Source organism: Sorex fumeus, unplaced genomic scaffold (genome assembly GCF_029834395.1).
Source record: "Sorex fumeus unplaced genomic scaffold, SorFum_2.1 ptg000063l, whole genome shotgun sequence".
NCBI classification, from domain to species: Eukaryota; Metazoa; Chordata; class Mammalia; order Eulipotyphla; family Soricidae; genus Sorex; species Sorex fumeus.
In genome coordinates, this window is record NW_026606120.1 from 42692533 (window position 1) to 42711168 (window position 18636).

General features: G+C 50.3%; 1 protein-coding gene across 2 annotated transcripts in view; it reads right to left on the reverse strand.

The window, feature by feature from the left end:
- Positions 1–1197: 1197 nt before the first annotated feature.
- SLC13A5 (solute carrier family 13 member 5) overlaps positions 1198–18636 on the reverse strand; it is a 32179-nt gene continuing 14740 nt past the window's right edge. Inside the window, exons 4-12 of one of the 2 annotated variants that reach the window (XM_056127612.1) lie at positions 18195–18382; positions 17124–17292; positions 15223–15345; positions 11726–11941; positions 10868–10968; positions 9641–9759; positions 7405–7566; positions 3011–3148; positions 1198–1848 (exon numbers count right to left, since the gene is read on the reverse strand). In XM_056127612.1, the coding sequence (XP_055983587.1) occupies positions 1717–1848; positions 3011–3148; positions 7405–7566; positions 9641–9759; positions 10868–10968; positions 11726–11941; positions 15223–15345; positions 17124–17292; positions 18195–18382 (1348 nt within the window). In that variant the 3' untranslated portion in view covers positions 1198–1716. The remainder of the gene's footprint in view (positions 1849–3010; positions 3149–7404; positions 7567–9640; positions 9760–10867; positions 10969–11725; positions 11942–15222; positions 15346–17123; positions 17293–18194; positions 18383–18636) is intronic. The other variant, XM_056127613.1, reaches the window with a different exon arrangement.

Below are 18636 nucleotides of genomic sequence, written 5' to 3' on the forward strand. Positions count from 1 at the left end.
GAGAGCCTGGAGGTAGATCTGGGGTGGAACCTTAACTGCACAGACCTGATGTGTGACTTGGACACCTGACCTCCCTGAGCCCCACAGGCCAGCAGCTGAGAGTCTCACAAGGATGCTGCAGAGATCCAGTGGGAGAACTGGTGGTGCACCTGGTGTGGTAGGCCAGTGGACTCAAAGGAGCAGGGGGTGCTCATTTAGTGCCCTCCCTGCCACACACACACAGCAGGAAGCATAGGGATGGCCAGCTCACTTTCCCACGGGAGCCAGGTAGGGTCAGAAATATTCCCACCAAAGGAATCACATGCATGCTTTGTGCTTGACCGGCTTCTGTGGGTTCCTATACTTTCTCCTCCCCTGAAAAGGGCCCTCCACGGACCTCATGCATCTACCATCAGTTTTTTCAGAGCAGCATGAGAAGCAAAGAAAATGGGGCTGGGAGGCAAAGGGGGGATGTCTCCCATCTCTCTTTCACAGGGGTCCTGAGGGCCCCCAGAGAGAGAGTTTCTGCCCTGAACTTGTGGATAAAATTGCTCATGGACAGGAGATATTGGTTCCAGAGCCCCCAGGCACTGTTGGTTCTCAGCGAAGCACTGTTGCACCAGGCATGGCTGCCATGGCTATTCAATGAGGGGAAGGTTTCCCTGGGACTTGAACCCCCAGAGTGACTTTGTGTTGTTGTAGGTGGGGGAACATAGTGGCCCCCAAATAGCTATCCCTGCCCCACTTGGAGTATGATCTCTAGTCATGTGAAAAGGCATTTCTGGGAGAACTAAACCAAGCAGCTGAGAACCAACGAAGAAGAGAGGAGACTAGAGGATCCCAGCTAGGAGATTTCAGCAAATGTTTGCCCAGACAACAGGGGCACCAAGCGATTGAAGAGGGCACTGGGAAAGGGGTCTAAGAGTGACTAAGGGGCTGGAGTGATAGCACAGTGGGTAGGGCATTTGCCTTGCACGCAGCTGACCTGGGTTCAATTCCCAGCATCCTCATGGACAGGAGATATTGGTCCCCTGAGCACCGCCAGGAGTAATTTCTGAGTGCAGAGCCAGGAGTAACCCCTGAGCATCACCATATGTGACCCAAAAAGAAAAAAAAGGTGGACTAAGGGGATCAGTTTAGTCACAGGTATGCTGTGGGTGATGTCATCGAAAGTACAGAGTTCAAATTCCTCATCCTGGATACAGCATGATTCTCCTGCTCTGTCCAGGGGTACTGATCTCTGTTCCCCAGCAGCAGCAAATTCTCTCCCTGCACTGGAGTTTCCCCTTCAAAATAACAGGAATGGTCAATCCAATGCAGCCCAAGTGAACAAAAGAGTCACAGAATCTGGAAGGTGTTTCTTCACTGTCCAAGCTGAGGATCTGGTTCCCACTTAGAAAACCCCAGGACTAAACAAGTGGACACCAGAGCCCAGTGTTGGGTCAGCTGGAGGCAAAATGGGAGCAGGAGCCTGCCCACTCCCGAAATAATGGCAAGGTCCCCAGAAAGAAGGCGGCACCAGCCTCCTGAAGGCCCCCTTCACCTCTTGCCTGCCCTGCAGCTGCTCAACCCCATCTTTGAAGCACAGTCTAGGCAAAGAGGTGGCCCATTGGCTGGGTCTTGAGGGGGTGAGCATCACTGAGTCACTTCCAGGCATGGATCCCAAAGCTCTGCTGCAAGGTAAGTTCCAAGAGTCTTCAGGAGGGTGGGGCTATGTGGCTGGTCTTGAGACTCTCCCTAAGTATCAATATGCGTCATATTAGCCCAGTCAGGAAAGTGATCCAAGTCAAACATGACTCGTCCCCAGGTGTTGACCGCCAGGAACACACAGCAGATTCCGATGATGTTCATCATTAGTCCGGTTTTCACCTGGAAAAATACAGGGACCTAGTCAGCCCTGTGGGATCTGCAAGACTGTTAGAACCAAGACGAACTGGATGTTGGGAACTAGTGGGAGAAGAGCGGAGGCTGGTTTGCTGGGCCTCCCTGATCCGGGATGTGCTCTGCTCACCTCACCCCAGGGAAAGCAATGTACTGTCCAGTTAACCCTCAAAGGTGGCCACACGAGCAGGACTGGTCTCTGCCCAATCCAGCATCTGGGGCAGTGGGCCTTGAGGAGACATTCTAAGGCGACTGCCCTCAACACTCAGAGAACTCCTGGGGAGCCCAGATCTCACTGGGTCCAAGTGTTCCCCTCCACACCTTAATGGCCCCACAAGAATGCGTGGTATCCTGAGACCCTTCTCTGGCTCTTACTGATAATTGGCTGCTCTGTGACCTCTGCTGCCCATGAGTCATGGCTTTCAAGCCCCACAGTGGAAGTTTTATTGCAAACTGGCATGGTGTGGAGCCTGCAATGCAGTTTCTGGAATCTTCCCTCGGTGAGACTGCCACCTGCATCCCAAAGATACCCTGGTCAGGCTCTGAGATAGTAACTAACAAGCTAACACCTGACAGACCAGTTGGCCTCCATTATTCCCAGCCTCCCTGTCTTGCACACTTGCCTCTCAAGCCCAGGAGACAGGCCTCTTTCTCCTGTCAAAGAGCCAAAGCCCAAGCAGACAAGAATTTCTCCTTGTCATGTTTAGAGAAACCTTCGGGAAGAGGCTTCTCTGCCCTGTACCCCCTGCAAAGGCTTCTACAAATCTCTTTGTTTGTGACTGTTATTGTATCTCCATCCCACCCGCAATCACAGCCTCACATCTCCTGACTGTCCTCAGAGGTCTAGTGAGACTCTCTTGACCACATGGAACCCACAAACTCCCAGTGCTAAGTGGGGACCCCCTAGTGGCTACAGGAGCTTTTCCAGGTAGGAAACAAATTCTAACCCAACTCTCAGCTTGGGGAGACAGTTCATGAAATTTGAGATCTTTTCAAGAAGGGGGAAACATTGCATATAAATGCAAGCAATGAGTATAGGTCTGGACATTTGGTAGTATTCTCTGGTCTGTTGACTACATGCATGATCAATGAGCACTCCTCAAGACCGAAGCATCCTAGCCTACAGAGTACACAAAAGCAACTATATTACCATGTCAGAAACCTTGAGATGTCCATAGGCAAACACGATGGCATTAGGTGGGGTGGCCACAGGCAACATGAAGGCAAAAGATGCACTCAGAGTACAGGGGAGCATAACGTAGAGCGGGTTGAGGCCAATGGAACGTGACTGGGAAAAAACAACATGGCAACATTATGGATGTAGAAAACCAAAGCTCCCAGGGCCACTTCCAACAAGCAATCCCCTACGCACTGTGTGTCCCACCTCTGCACCTGGACCCTCTGTTCCTGGTCATGTCCCTGCATACTGACTCTGCCAGGCCTGCAGGCCAAAATCAGACCCACCACTACACAGGGCACCTACCCAGGCACCTACCAAATCCCAAAAAACATAGCCACCTAGACATGTAGTTTCCTGCAGTCCCCAAGTGCTTGGGTCAGTTTGTCTATCCTGCCATTGATGAGAATGCCTAAAGGAGCATGGCATGGACATAACCTTTCTCCTTTGTAGGCATCTACATATGTATTTGTCTTTCTGCATGCTGGCATCATTTTTCACATGGAATTCTGTATCTACCTTCTTGACTCAGAACCATAGAATTTAGCCACATTCTCACCACATGTTCAGTTGACACCAGACTCAACAGAACTCTTTGGATCAAAGGAATTAAGAACATTGCACATGGCATCTGTGTGTGTTTGTCCAGGAAATGGAATGAGAATGAAGATTCAGAGAACAAGACAAGCTTTATACATTGGTTATCTATGTACCTATCCTCACTTTCAGAAGTCTAAGGTCATGTGGATGAGAACTCACTGTGAACATCATAAAGTTACAAACTCACATTTGTGCTGGAGTTTTCCTTTCTAGTTGCAGTGTATTAAGTACACTTGCATAATTAAAAATAATTCAGCCACATGTAAGAGCACCTAACACTAGATGCTCATTAAGTATTTGTTGGATTAATTAATAGTATGGCTTGCAATATCTATCAATATCTTTTCAAATAAATTGAAGGTTTATGTACATAGGAGGACATATATATGCAAAGATGTTTGTTGTAGCATTATAGCAGCAAAACACAGGAGACAGACTTGACGACCATGATTAGCAGGATGGTTTTAAAATGCATATATGGAAACAAAGGAGTCCTTTGAAGAAGTAAAGAAGAATTAAGTAGGTTTACACACTAGCATAAGACATCTCAGATCCAGGGGGCCAGAGTGATAAAACAGCAGTTTGAGTGTTTGTCTTTGCCTTGCACATGGCCGACCTGGGTTCAATCCCTGGCATCCCATATGAGCACTGCCAGGACTAATTACTGAGTGCAGAGTCAGGAGTAATCTCTGAGCATCGCTGGATATGACCCAAAATGGAAAAAAAGACCTCTCAGATCCAGGAAATTCAATAGTTAAGGTAAAGAACAGTAGCTTGGAATGATAACATTTGTTTAAAGAGAAGGAGAATAAAATACATCCAGAAAAGATACCTAAAAACAGGGCTAGATAGTTCAGTGGGCTGAGATCATGCTTTGTATACAGGAGACCACAGCTGCAATCCCTGGCCCCACTTGTCTCAGGTGTGACCCCTGAATACAGAGCTGGAAGAGCCTGATCACTGCCAGATATTGCCCCCAAACAACAAACCTGCCCATCCCTCTGACCAGAAATTTCACATTGCTAATGTGCCTTGGGAAAATAATCAGAGATGTCTACAGGCATCTATTATAAAGTTACACACCACAGAAAATTAAATTTTCATTTAATTAATCAAGATTAATTAAATAAAACAAGTGTCTGGGAAAGTCTAAAGGCTATGGTCTATATATGCTTCTGCATTATTGTACACTTCTTAGCCATATGTATGTATTACATTTTTTGAGGGTCACGCCTGGAGGTACATAGGGCTCACTCCTGGCTCTTTTCTTAGTGGTCACTCCTGCAAGTGCTTGGAAAACCACATAATGGTACCAGGGATTCAAATGGGTTCACTGCATATAAGGCACTGCCCTAACCCGTGGGCTAGCTCTCTGGCTCCTGTGTTACGGTTTCAACTTAGGAAACTATACATGTTTCCATTTTATTAGATATCCTTCAAAACTATGACTTTTAAAACTAGCTTTAGGGGCTGGAGTGATAGCACAGCAGGTAGGGCGTTTGCCTTGCACGTGGCTCACCCGGGTTCAATTCCCAGCATCTCATATAGTCTTCCAAGCACCGCCAGGAGTAATTCCTGAGTAGTGCAGAGCCAGGAGTAGCCCCTGTGCATTGCCAGGTGTGACTCCCCGCAAAAAAAAAAATCAAAACAAAAATAGCTTTAGAGTATTTGTATGAAAATATATATGGTAACATTTCTCCAGTGCCCTTTCATTGTAGAAGTATATATTTATAGTAAGTCTGTGGTGTGTATGTTTATAATAGATGCTTTTAGATATCTCTGATTATTTTCTTAGGAAACATTTGCAGGGGCTGGAGCAATAGAACAGTGGGTAGGGCGTTTGCCTTGCATGCAGCTAACCCGGGTTTGATTCCCAGCATCCCATATGGTCCCCCGAGCACTGCCAGGAGTAATTCCTGAGTGCAGAGCCAGGAGTAACCCCTGTGCATCACCGGGTGTGGCCCCAAAAAGCTATATAGATATATATGTATATGTATACATATATACATATATATATACATACACATTTGCAATGTGAAATTGCTGGGACCCGTGGTGATGGATGACGGGCACTGGTGGAGGGATGGGCACTTGATCATTGTATAACTGAAACCCAAGCACAAAATTTGTAAGCCTATAACTGTACCTCATGGTGTTTCACTAATAAAAAAAGAAAAATAAATAAATTAAAAAAAAAAAACTGTAACCTTTAAAAAAAAAAAGAAATTGTTGGTCAAAGGGAGGTGCAGTTATCAAGTTATGGCTCCTTTTAGTCAAAGAGGTTTTTTGAGGGGGGAGGTCACACCCTGTGTTGCAAGAGGTTACTCTTGGCTCATGCACTCAGGAATTACTCCTGGCAATGCTCAGGGGGACCATATGGGACACTGGGAATCAAACCCAGGTCAGCCGTGTGCAAGGTAAATGCCCTACCTGCTGTGCTACTTCTCCAGCCCCATAGTCAAAGAGTTTTTGAACCAGCTGCCCAAATGTCATCCTTCCAGTTGTTTCTGAGAAGCAGGGAACCATGTGTTTCTGGCTCCATCTTTGTCCTGACCTTGGGGATACATGGTATGCAACCCCTTACCTCCCCACCCCACGTGCCTGCCCCAGCTGAAGGCTTAAACCCTTTTCCTCCCCCTCTCCCCATGGGAGAGGCCTCAGAGGTAGTCCTGAACAAGCCTACTTAAAACATCTCTGCTTCTAGAGAAGCTTGTTCCATCCAGTTTAGTGCTTGCAGGGCTTCTGCCAGAACCGGGAGTAACAAAGCCAGACCTTCAGGAGGGCAGGGGAAGCCCCCCCAGGCCCACTCAGTCTCCAGTCCTCCAGCCTGTGTGCAACATTCTCAGGAGCTGGAGTGTAACTTGCCATGATAAACTCCTGGTCTACATTTGGAATGGGGAGAGTGTTGCTCTGCTTTTAAGACACGTGGCACCCAAGCTGTGTCTTAGTTGAAAGGAACCTACTACATATTCAGGTCTCTGGGATTCTGACCCACAAATCCAGCGTGAGCACCGCAGCCCCTCTAGGTTTTTGCTGTTTTCTGTGCCCGGGTCTTATCCTCACACATCTAGGAGGAAAGAACTTAATTGGTGTGTTCAAGGATCCTATGGCTGGAACTTGGATCTTGGGTCTTCTGACCCTAGGTCAGGACTCTTTCAGTGCCAGCCTGAGGCAGGTACTTCCATGTAATGAGTGAGGGAAGTAAATGCAATAAAAGACCATAATGGACTTTCCTCTGCACTTCACTTTCTTTTCAGCACCAACGCAAACACTTGCCCACAGAACCAAGCTCTTGAGTCTACCTCCACCATCATCCACTCCTCTCTGATCCCTACTCTCTCTGCTCTCCAAGCAAGGTTTCAGAGAGTTCCCAGTCACCTGGGTCATGCCATCTTCCCAGCTGTCCTCTCCCCTCCTAGCATTTCTAACCCATACCTTCCCCTAGTCCTCTTTCTGCTCTGCAGTCCTCCACGATTACATACCCAGAGACCACCCTCACTCCATGTTGGCATATTCTGTTGCCTTAGATCTCCATTACATTTATACACTTTGAGCATCTTGTTTGTACTTAGCACCGTGGTCAGTCTGCAGGGAGCAAAGAATCAATAGAAATACACTGAGGGCAAGTCCAGGTCCACAAAGGGCACATACATCCATGTTCGAGTCAGGACCAGACCAGGATCTCCAAGCCTTGAGGCACCTGGGATATGGGTACAGGTTGACAACATCCCATGAAATGATGCCTGAGAGTTGCCAAGGTTACTTACCATGGAGGCAAAGATGGGCAGGAACAGGGTGGTGGTGGCCACATTACTCGTGCACTCTGTGAACACAGCAACGAGCAAGGACAAGATCAAGGTGATGGCTGCTGGTGGCACAGCGTGCAAAGGCTCCATCTGCTTCCCCATCCATTCAGACAGTCCCGAAGCCTGGGAAGCACCAGATAGGGAGTCACTGCGGTGCCACTTTTTAATTCCTCCAGGGCCAGGAAGGACCCTCCTCTCTCTCACCTCCACCCAGCATCTTCTGATATGTATTCCACAGTAATCTCATCCATGCCCACAATTTCACTCTATCCCCAATCTTCAACCTCCTGAAGATGTGTTTCCAACACAATCTACTGTCTGGATTTATCCGTATTACTTCTAGAAATTTCCATTATATGTCCCAGAAGCATAAGCCTCAACACTCAACATGCCCCAAACCATCATGGCTACATTCCGGAATCTGCCTCCTACTCTGAGCTCTCAACTTAGTGAATTAGCTTGCTGTTCATATACTTTCTGACCTAGAAGGCAGGGAAATTTTCCTGGGCTTCATTTCTTACATCTAATCAGTCACCAAGCCACCCCAAACTTCTCCTGTCCATCTTCTGTTCTAAATCAACCATGGTTGCCAGAGATGTCAGCCAGGAATTGAGAATTTAGATGTCATTGTTTGAGCTAAGGTTTGGTCTGAGGAGAAAATAAAAAGTGCAGAGAAGAGCCCAAGGATAGTCTCAAGGAACAGTGATATAGAAGGGACAGCTATTTCAGTCAACAAAGAAGGCAGAGAAGTTACAGGGGTAAAAGAAAATCAGAGGAAAATGGAGATGGGAGAAGAGGGGAGCTCAAGAGGAGAAGGGTCCAAGGACTTCAGTGCTCTGGGACTTGATTACTTGATTTCTCGATGCCTGCCCTGCCCAGGCTGCCACTCCAGACATCAGAGTGAAAATCCTCTCCCCCCAAATTCAGATCCAACCAAGTTACTGTAGGGCCTCAACCCTTCAGAGGCTATCTGCAGAATAAAGGCCAGACTCTGTATCTTGAATTCAAGGCCCTCTGAAGTGACTGTTGACCTCACCAGCCCTATCTTCTGATCAGCTTCATGCAGATATAGATATCAATGCTTCTTTACTCATGTGTAACTTCTTCCTAAAATGCTCTTCCCAATATGTTTCCCCTTCAACAGTGAAGCCCTGATATATTTCCTTCTCTAGGCTATGATATCTTAAAAAAGGAAGGGTGGGCTATGTTTCTTTTTTTTTATTTTATTGAATCACCATGAGATAGTTACAAGCTTTCATGTTTGGGTTGCAATCGCACAATGATCAAACACCCATCCCTGCACCAGTAGGGTGGGCTATGTTTCAATCTCCCTTATGAGCACTGTGTCTGGCACAACACAGACAAAAATAGGAATGTTTGATAAATGAATTATGGAGAGATGACTAAATAGATGAATAACCAGATGCACAAGTGACTGGATGAATGGATCTATTCATCCCAGTATTCATATACTGACTAGATACCAGGCTTTGTCCCAGCTGAGGAAGAAACAACAACATAGATCAAATCGCTATAGTCTATTCTATTCTGGGTGAATGGATGAACACATGAATATATTAGTAGGTGGGTGGATGGATAAGTAAGTAGATAAACTTATGGATGGATGGATGGATGGATGGATGGATGGATGAATGGATGAGTCAATGGATAGACAAGTGAACGAGGAGTATCGCAAGCTGGTTTGTCCCTCCTCCTAGTTCATTTATTTCCTTGGTGGAAAGAAGAAAGGTAAAGAGTTTCATTTGGGGGAGCTTTCCCATAAAAACTGTTCATCTCCTCCATGTCGCTACACCTAGCTAGAGAAAAACAAGTTGCAATAGCAACTATATTAAACAAACTGTTCAGTCTTCACTTGCATTTGAAAGATATACCTAGAATAAATTGAAGTAGAGATTCTCGTTATCTGCCCCTTTGGGCTAATGAGGGCCACTGATTCCCTTGTTCCTGTGAGCTCTTCAGGAATATTTTCTCTACTCTAGGCCCCATACACAGAGGAAGGCTTCTAGGTGACAAGATAGTGTCTCTGTTCTCAAGATGTCTGCAGTTGTGCGAAGAAGATAGAACCCAGAAGCCTGCAGGCACAGCCCAGGGCATAGGGGAGGAGAAACAGCAGCTCTTGGGCCACCGTCATCCTCTCAGAAGTGGACTCTGGGTAGCGCATAGCTGCAGAGGTTACCTCGCATCCTTTAGCCAGAGCAAATCCGCCCCCCAGGAGGAGCACAATGCCCCATGGCACCTTCTCCTGGGTCACCTTCCAGTTTAGCAGTGCAGGGGGATAAAATGGAGTTTTCCTTTCTGAGAAGAAATAATAAACAGATACAGACTCACAACTCAAAACATAGAAAGCAAAAGAGATATAATCAAGGTGAGTGAAGGCCCATAAGTCATAATTGACAACAACTACTGCATTCTTTGCTGGTAAGAATATGGTTAAACTATTGCACATAATCCCAGTAGATCATTTGAAAAGCAATTTAGCAATATATTTTAAGAATTATTAAGAGATTTATGTCCTTCACACCAGGGACATTCCTAGAACTTATCCTAAGGAAAAGCACCCTAGGAACCTGGGCTATAATGCAAAGGGCTGGAGCTGGAGGATGGTTAATCAGCACCACACCATGTGACAGCGACCCTGAGCACCACACCAGGAGCAGCCTCTGAGCACTGCGAGGTGCTAGTCCTGCTAAAACAGAATGGGAAAGGGAAGAAATTCCCACAATGATGAAAGTATTAATTTATTATAATGATTCAAAAACAACCAGAATGTTCCATAATTGGAGAATGCATTTAGCTCCTTTGTGTTCTCCCATGCCATTATTAAAGAAAACAAAGTTGAAATTTCTGGCAATAGTGGGAAATTTCTGTAGTGACACCTCCAGCAAAAAAAAAAAGAAAGAAACAGGATTCTAATTGTGTATGTTTGGATTAGAGGTATCTAATATGTGCATTATCAAGTCAGGGAAGATGAGGAAAAATTACAGATGTCATTCTAGCAAATTTGAAGCACTTTTATAATCCTATTATAATATAAATAAGATTTCAAATGCTGAAAAAGCAAAAGAGGGGGTCAGAGAGATAAAACAGGGGTGAAGTACTTGGCTTGCATGCAGTATACACTGGTTTGAACCCTGGCACCACATAGGGTCTCCTGAGCACCACCTGGAGTGATCCCTGAGCACAGAGCTAAGAACAAGCTCTGAGCACCACTGGGTGTGGCCTCAAAATAAGAGGAAGAAAGAGATTTGCTCCAAACCACACCTGGGGAAGGCTCCACAGCCGCCCCTTTCATAGGCTTGCAGCCAGACCTGTTCATTGGGGGGACACGCTCACCTTGGCCTAAGCCTCTAGAGGAAACCTTTGAGGAGGCCATTGCACATGGCAGCCAGCACAGGAACCTTACCTTCCTCAGTCTGACTGCAGAAGTTGAACTTGGGCTTCTGTGAAGGGACAATAAACAACAAAATGGCCACAAAGACAGCCACAGTGGCATCCGAGGCATACCTAGGAGGGAAGAACAGAGCTGCAGTGGCCGCCACCATCCACCCAACCAACCCCAAGCTCTGACCTGAGGAAATAGGCTTAACTGGGGCTGAGAACTGAACTGCGAAGGCCCAGACCAAGGGCAGTGTGGGGTAGACTGAACCCTGGGTGGGAACCAAGGCCCCACATCCTTGTCGTGGCTCTGCCACGGGCATTGGGTGAGCCTGAGCAGCTCACTCCCCTTTCGGCCTGCATTGCTCCCAAAATGGACTTGTCGACCTCTCCTGCCAGATTCTCGAGAATTCTGCTCACGAGGGCAGCCATGGGGACTTTGGTCCTGACCCAAACAGACCTTCCAAAAGGAACAAACAGTAACTGCAGCTGTGTCCTGCCCACATTCTTCCAGTACGTGAAATTTCTCAACCTTCCTTCCAGTGTGACCCTAATCGCTTATTAACCAGGAGACAAACCACAGAGCCTCTTTGTCATCCAGTTTCTAAGAAGTTTCTGGACTCCCAATTGCATGTTTTCAGAGGGACTCACCCTGATTTGAAGAGATGAGAAAGGCTAGATTGGGAAAGAGCTAACATTTGGAAACCAGAACTCTGGGAACCCCGCTTTCCAGCCCAGCTTGTCTCTCTGGCCACCCCACCTAGCCACACGGTTTCTCCTCAGCCTGCTGGCGCCTTGTTGTGAAAATGAGTGAGAATAAAAGGAGTCCCAGAACCAACAGAGCCCTCCAGCGCTCCCTGAGCACAAAGCGGGCCCAACCACTTACTTCGTCTCACCCTCTGCCCAGGCGAGGGACAGCCAACCGGGCATGAAGCCAGGGTCTCGGGAGAACCACAGGCCCACCAGCAGGAGGAAGCACAGCAGGACATTGACCTCCGCAAAGGAGAAGGGCCCCAGCTTCCTGTACTCTTCACGCAGCAGCTCATACGCAGCCTGCTCGTTTGTCCTCCTCTGTAGGCTGCAGCCCCAGGACTTTTTAAAACTAGAGGATGCAAAGGCAAGAGGGAAAGGGCAGGTTGGTTAGCATGGGGGCCCCCAGGACAGAGGAATGGGGCAATGAGTGGGGAGAGTGATGGGCTGAGCATTCGAGGCAGAAAGGAGCAAGGCGGAGGCTAGGCTGGCAAGTGCCAATGTCCTGGACACTGACATTGCCCCCGTTGTCTGCGGGAAGGCCATGAGAAGTCATACAGACAGCTCTGGGTGAGACCGGTTCCCCTCACCAAGACTTGGAGCTGCCGTCATGGTGTCAGGGTTTCAGCCCTCGTCAGCTGGTAGTTCAAGGGGATGCAGGGAGCAGAGGCACATAGGCAGGCAGGTTGGGCACACAGGAGCGGGTGGGTGCTCATGTTCAGAGGAGCTGGAGATGTAGTCGGGATCTAGTGAACTTGGGATAGCAGCAGGCTTGGCTATGGCAAGAAGCTTGTCCAGGCTCTGTTTGGATGGACTTCCGGGCACCAGTGCCCAGTGCCCAGTGACAGACACAGTTGGCTTTGGGTGCCCTGCAGAATCTCCCTGAGGTATTAGCATGAGGAGGAATCCTTGGAGGGGGTATAGTGGTGACTTAGCCATGACAGGGACTAACCTGGGCCACTAGAGCCCGGATGCAGTCTCCAAGGGACGTTCTGAGGTTCTATGCCCACACTCTGGCCACTGTCAGCCTGTAGGTGGAGGGCACGATCATGTCTGTTCCCTGAGATCTCTTCCTGTTGGAGTCCTTCCTGGTGCCCCTCACCCTCTCAAAATCTCTCTGTGACCAACAGTGATGGGTGTGGGTCAGGGTGGGTGTGGACTCTATCACCCTCCTGGGGCCCCTGCTGGGGATAGACCACAGTCCCATACAGCCTGCTGGACTCGGGCACCAAAAAAGCAGGTGACAGTGATGAGGTCTCAGACCTGCACAGCTGCTGGACTCTCCATGCTGAGTGGGCAGGGATATCACCCAGCCAGGCCCCCCTTCAGGGCTAAAGTGACACACAGCCTGTCCCTTGGCCCCATGTCATGGGGCAGGCTGTGTTCCACCAAGTACTAGCCTGCTTCCAGGTGTTCAGGGTAAGGGGTGACTTTGGTGCCCCTTGGTGCCCAGCCCATATTGGTACTGGGGGATGCCATGCCAGTCATTGGAGCTAAGCATAAAAAGTGCCTGCGACAGGCCTCCCTGTGCTGCATGGGGTGGTGCGGGCCCTTGTGCTACAACAGCATGTGAGAAAAGAGTAGAGAGGGTGGCAATCCGCACCCCAAACACAGGCCGACTCAGGAACCTCCAAATCCTGGCTGGTCTAGAGAGTATCTGTGCCACAACAGTTTCCCAGCTGGAAGGTCCCCAGAGGGGCCTCACGTCCATTTCTGGAGCTTGGCTTAGCCCGTGTGCTGCTGGGGTGAGGCCAGCTTTCACTGCTTGCTCTACTCATACACTCAGCAGGTTCTAGGAATTCAGGGCATCCCCTCCCCAGGCTGAGGAGAGGCCACATCTGCTGGCGCTGACATCCAGCTGACCCTTGGCTTCCAGGCTGTTCTCAGCAGCAACCTCAGTCTTGTCACAGACTAAATTGCACATTCCCCAAACATCTGCTACAACCTTAACTCCACCCTGGGATGATACTTGGTGGAGGCGCCTTCCAAGATTGTTCGGTTTAGATGAGGTCATGAGGACGGGAGCCTCTTGAGAACATGCATGTCCTTTTGAGATGGGAGGGCATCGAGTATTCCCCAGCCATGCAGGACGCTGAAAAATCAGCCTTTTGTGAGCTGGGAAAAGAGCCCTCAGGGAAACCCAGGCTGCCCTCTCCGAGACCTTGAACTTCGGCCTCCAGAAGTGTGAGGACAAGTGGAAGCCCCTTGCTCTGGGGGATTTTGCCTGGATCTGTCCTGTGGTAATGGACACCAGCAATAGAAGCCAGACCGCCTGGGTTCAAGTCCAGTCCCTTGACTTCTAAACTGTCCTGCCCTGGGGAGGCCACTGAATCTCTCCCTGCCTCGCTGGTCTTCTCTGTACATCAGAAACAGCAAGAGCACCTCCCTCACTGATCGACGTGAAGACTAAACTCAGTCATGTAGCGTGCCCAACACATTGTCCAGCGTAATTAGTACACAGCCATGTTGGTCTTTGGCATCACTGTCACTTATTAAGGGGGCATAAATATACACCTGCAGCCAGTGACAGTGCTGAGCAGGCTGCCCCTGGTTTGCTGGCTGGACACGAATGAGCAAGCAGGACTTTGGTCCTGGAGCAGTTTTGAGAAATGGACAAAGAACTGCCATCTCAGCCAAGCTGGGCAGTGAGAGGCAGGCCATGTCCCTCTCCCCTGGGGCCTGTGTGTGCCAGGATGTCTTCTGCCCATGGGTCGATCACAATGTATGCTTTGATGACATACAGAGATTTTCCCAATCCACACTGGTTTGAGGGTGTCACCCACTAGCTACACAGGCCCTTCACTTGTCTTTTCCTCTGCTCCCTGTGAATTAAGGCACAGAGCCCAGCACTCAGGGCTGAGAACCTTCAGTATGAGAGGGTCACCTTTGTACTCTAGATAGATTTGTGTCTTTTGAAAATAACAACCACCTTTTCAGGGGCCTGGCAAATCACACATCACGGTTTCTGTCCAAAGTCTGGCGGCTGTAAAGCCTGACTCTGGTGCACTTGTCTGAGTGTCGGGAACAGGAAGGTAAACTTTCCAGAAGCCAGCCCGTCATCGGGAACATTGCAGGTATTCAGGGAAGATCTGGGTAGATGGATTTGCATGTGGCCAGGCAGTCTGCAGCGACCTGGCCTAGTGGCCACCGGAGACCAAGGGGCAGTTTGTCCAGCAGTCTCCACCCCTCTGAGAACCAGCTGCCCTGTTCATTTGGACTGGATTGATGGCACACCTGCTCTTCCTCCCCCTGGTAGCGGGTGGGGCAGGGGACAGGGAGGACTGCTCATGGGCCCAGGGAGGGCCTAGGAAAGGCGCACAAAGAAGAGGCTGCAGGGGCCGGAGGAGCAGGGCTGTGACATGGCAGGAAGTTCAGGCCCAAACCAGCAATGTTGGGGCTAGTATCAACTGGGGAAGAAGCCACGCACTGGCCTTGGAGGCTGAGGTAGAGGTAGGAAGCCGGGAACAGCATGTGGGAAAAGAAATGGCATAGGCAAAAAATGGAGTGCCTGAAGGTTGGGTTGCCAGAGACAGGGTGCAGAAGAAACTAGGCTGGGACTCTGGGGGTCCCACAGAGCTTTTCTACAGGGACACGGAGTGAGGAGGGGGCCACATGTCAGCAGCTCAGACTCACCTGAATCCCAAGTAGATACACTGGAGCCACAACCAAGCAAGCAGCAGCATGATCAGCATGTTGGGGAAGGCGAAGCCAAACCATGAGGCAAAGTTGATGAGGTCTTTGCTGCGGGGAAACAGTCTGCAGGGAGAAACCTGGGTGCACATCTCCGACGAGACTGGGCCCCCGGGCAGCTGGCCAGAGCACTGGCTGGGGGCAGGGCCACTGCTGGCACCACAGCCCCTGCAGGCCAGTCACCCCAACCCATTGCCTGGCCTGACCCCAGTAAGCAGAGGCCCCAGAACATGGCCTCGTGGCACAAGATAAGTCTGGGGAGTGACCAACTGACCCTCTCGTGGGCCCAGACCTTGCTGGGAAGTTCCTGAAGTTACTGCCTTCCTCCAGAGAAGTTACATCTTCGTCCTGGACATCTTTTTATTTTATTTTATTTTTTTGCTTTTTGGGTCACACCCGGCAATGCTCAGGGGTTACTCCTGGCTCATGCACTCAGGAATTGCTCCTGGCCGTGCACAGGGGACCATATGGGGTGCTGGGAATCGAACCTGTGTCGGCCATGTTGGCTGCGTGCAAGGCAAACGCCCTACCCGCTGTGCTATTGCTCCAGCCCCCGTCCTGGACATCTTAACTGTTACTGTGACCCCATATGGGGCTGCATGACTGAAAGTGGAACTTGATTTTAAAATTTTCTTTAGGTTTGACTATCAGTCAAAGACCTATTTTATATGTCTGGGAATTGCATAAAAATTTCTCAGGCAAAAAGGAGTTGGGCTTGGAGACAGTTTAAGAAACCCTGCCTTAGTACACTCCTAACTCTGGAGGTGAACAGGGCAGATGGCAAGGGGGGGAGGAAGGAGGCAGGATTAAATAGGACTTTTGCAAGGGAAGGGGCCTTCTTACTCAGGTGGAGCCAGAAGACATTTCCTGGGGTCTGGAGGAATGTCACTTGTATTCCAGGCCCAATTCCCCCGCCCCACATTTTAGCCCTGTGGCGTCCAAGCAGACACCCAGCTTTCCCCCGCTGAGCCCAAACAGGGAGGACAGGACTGCAGGAACACTGGAAAGAGCCATGAGACTGTCATTACAGAAAACACTCCCTGCTCGGAACAGTCTGCTGCTAGGACCTGATGCTTTCCTCTTACCATCTGGGCACAGGGCTGCAGGGGCTGCAGGGGCTGCAGGGGCTGAGCCTATCTTGTTTTGTTTCATCTCTTTGTGTCATTCCCGCTCATTCTACCCCGTGGACTCATTCATGCATTTGGTGGACCTGCCTGTGGCTTTCCACCTGCCTCTCTCTGCAGGCCAGGCAGGGCCCAAGTTTTCCTGACTTCTGCCATCCCTGCCCCCTTGGCATCTGAGCCAGGCCCAGAACTGGAATTCTCAAGGTTGGTCTCCTTTTGGGCCAAAGTTGGAGGCATCCAGACCATTCCTGCAGTTTCCCAGCAGCCTCCGAGAGGTACTGATGTCACCTTCCAGGGAAACCTGAGGGGCTTGGCAGGATCCTCCATGTGACGGGCCCAGTATTATTAACAACTGAAAATCTGGGAGCCAACTTGCAGGGCTGCATTTCTTCAAATAGGTAGGGCTATTTTCTTCAATTTTGGCCAACACCCAGCATCTCACACTACCTCATTGTACCCTACCACATCAGTCCCCAGCTCAATCCATGTTCCTGTCGAGACCCTGAGCCCAGGGAAGAAAGGCAGGACTCTCCCCAGCAGTAAGCACCAGCTATCTGCTCCCACCCCAGGCGTCCTGTGGGGGAGCAGGGCTGGGCTCGCAGAGGCTGGCAGGAGTATCTCCTCCCACACCTGCCGTGGGGGGGACCCAGCAAAGGAGGAGGGAGGGGGTGGGCCATCAAGCCCGATTCCTGTCCCCACAAGGCATGGCCAGTGACTCACTCATGCATCTGGCCCAGGAGCACCACATTGGGTCCCGTCCCGGTCAGGGTGGCGGTGCCTCCGATGCTGGCCGCGTAGCACACGCACAGGGTCATGGCCTTGCACATGCTCTTCCTGTCACGCTCCTCCTGCTGCCCGGTGGCAGGGCCTTCAAAAATCACTTGGTTCCCTGTGGTGGGCACACCTCCATAAGCTGAACCGGCCCTGGTGACTGCCACCCAGCTGCTGACCTGTGAGGGGGGCCCCCGCCAGTTCTGCTCCCCAGGTGCTCCTTGGCATCCAACCCCAAGTTCCTGTCTGACCCGCTGTGCTTCCTGCAGTCTCTTCCCACGGCTTCCCTGAGGCTCCTCCAAGCTCCATGCCCATCCTGCAACTTCAGATGCACACCCTCATCTCTCCTGCTTCCCTCCTGCTGCTTAAGCTATTCCATCCCGCCAGGGGCCGTCCAAACTCATCTCAGATGTCCCCTCCTCCTAGCAAGGCCCCCGCCATTTCTGAGCCCTGCTGGTGTCTGGCACCCCATGACTGAACTCAGCCCAGGAGCTGTGCAAGGAAATTTCCCCTGCCCCACTGTGCCCCTCGAGCTCACGAGCACCAGGCCATCAGCATGGGCCTGCGCAGGCCTGTGCGGGGGTTCTGGGATGGGTAGTGAACCGGGCAGAGACACTGCCCAGCAAGGAAGCCAGGGTGAAACAACCAAGTCCAGAAGCTGTGCCAGCAGAGCAGAGCAATCTGACCTGTTTGCACAAAGCTTCCCTGCAGACAGGAGGAGAAACAAGTGCCCAGGGGCCCCCAGAGGGCAGATGCCCAAGTGCATAATGGGAATGAGCTTGGGCTGAATTCTGGCAGGAACTATAAGTGGAACTTGCAATGCTCTCTGCTTAAAAAAATCTCACTTTTAGGAAATCAGTGCATTCCTAAAACTTACAGGAATAGCATTTGCTGTGTTTTTAACAATATGCCTGTTTAAAGAAGCCCTCACAAAGCAAACAGGGAGCCAAAGCTTTGGGGCCCAGAGGAGAAGACTGTGACGGAGGATTCCCGGGGTGCAGTGCTGTGATGGAGGCTCACCTGGAAGCTCACTGTTCTTGCCTTTGTCAGCCAGTTCCAGAGACCCCAGGCTAGTCTCCGTGGCCGTGCCTGTGGCCTCCATCTGCTGCAGTATGGCCTCCACGATGGGCACCATCATGGCAGTGGTGGCCGTGTTGCTGATCCACATGGAGAGAAAGGCCGTGACACCCATGAAGCCTAGCATCAGCCTGCAGAGGAGGGGAGGGAGGAAGGACAAGCAAGGAACCCTGGCCCTTGGGAGCAACACCTGCAGGGATGCTCTCGCACAGCCTGAGTGCAGAGGCCAGTTCAGTTCCGGGGGATTCAGGAGGGGATTGGGTTTGAATGCCCCCTTTTCTCTTCCTCCTTCAATAGCACTAATCTCACAGCCAGGATCACTGTGTGGCCTCTCTCAGGCCCAGCTGTGGTCCCAGGAGCACCCTCACTTCCTCCAGCAGGAGAG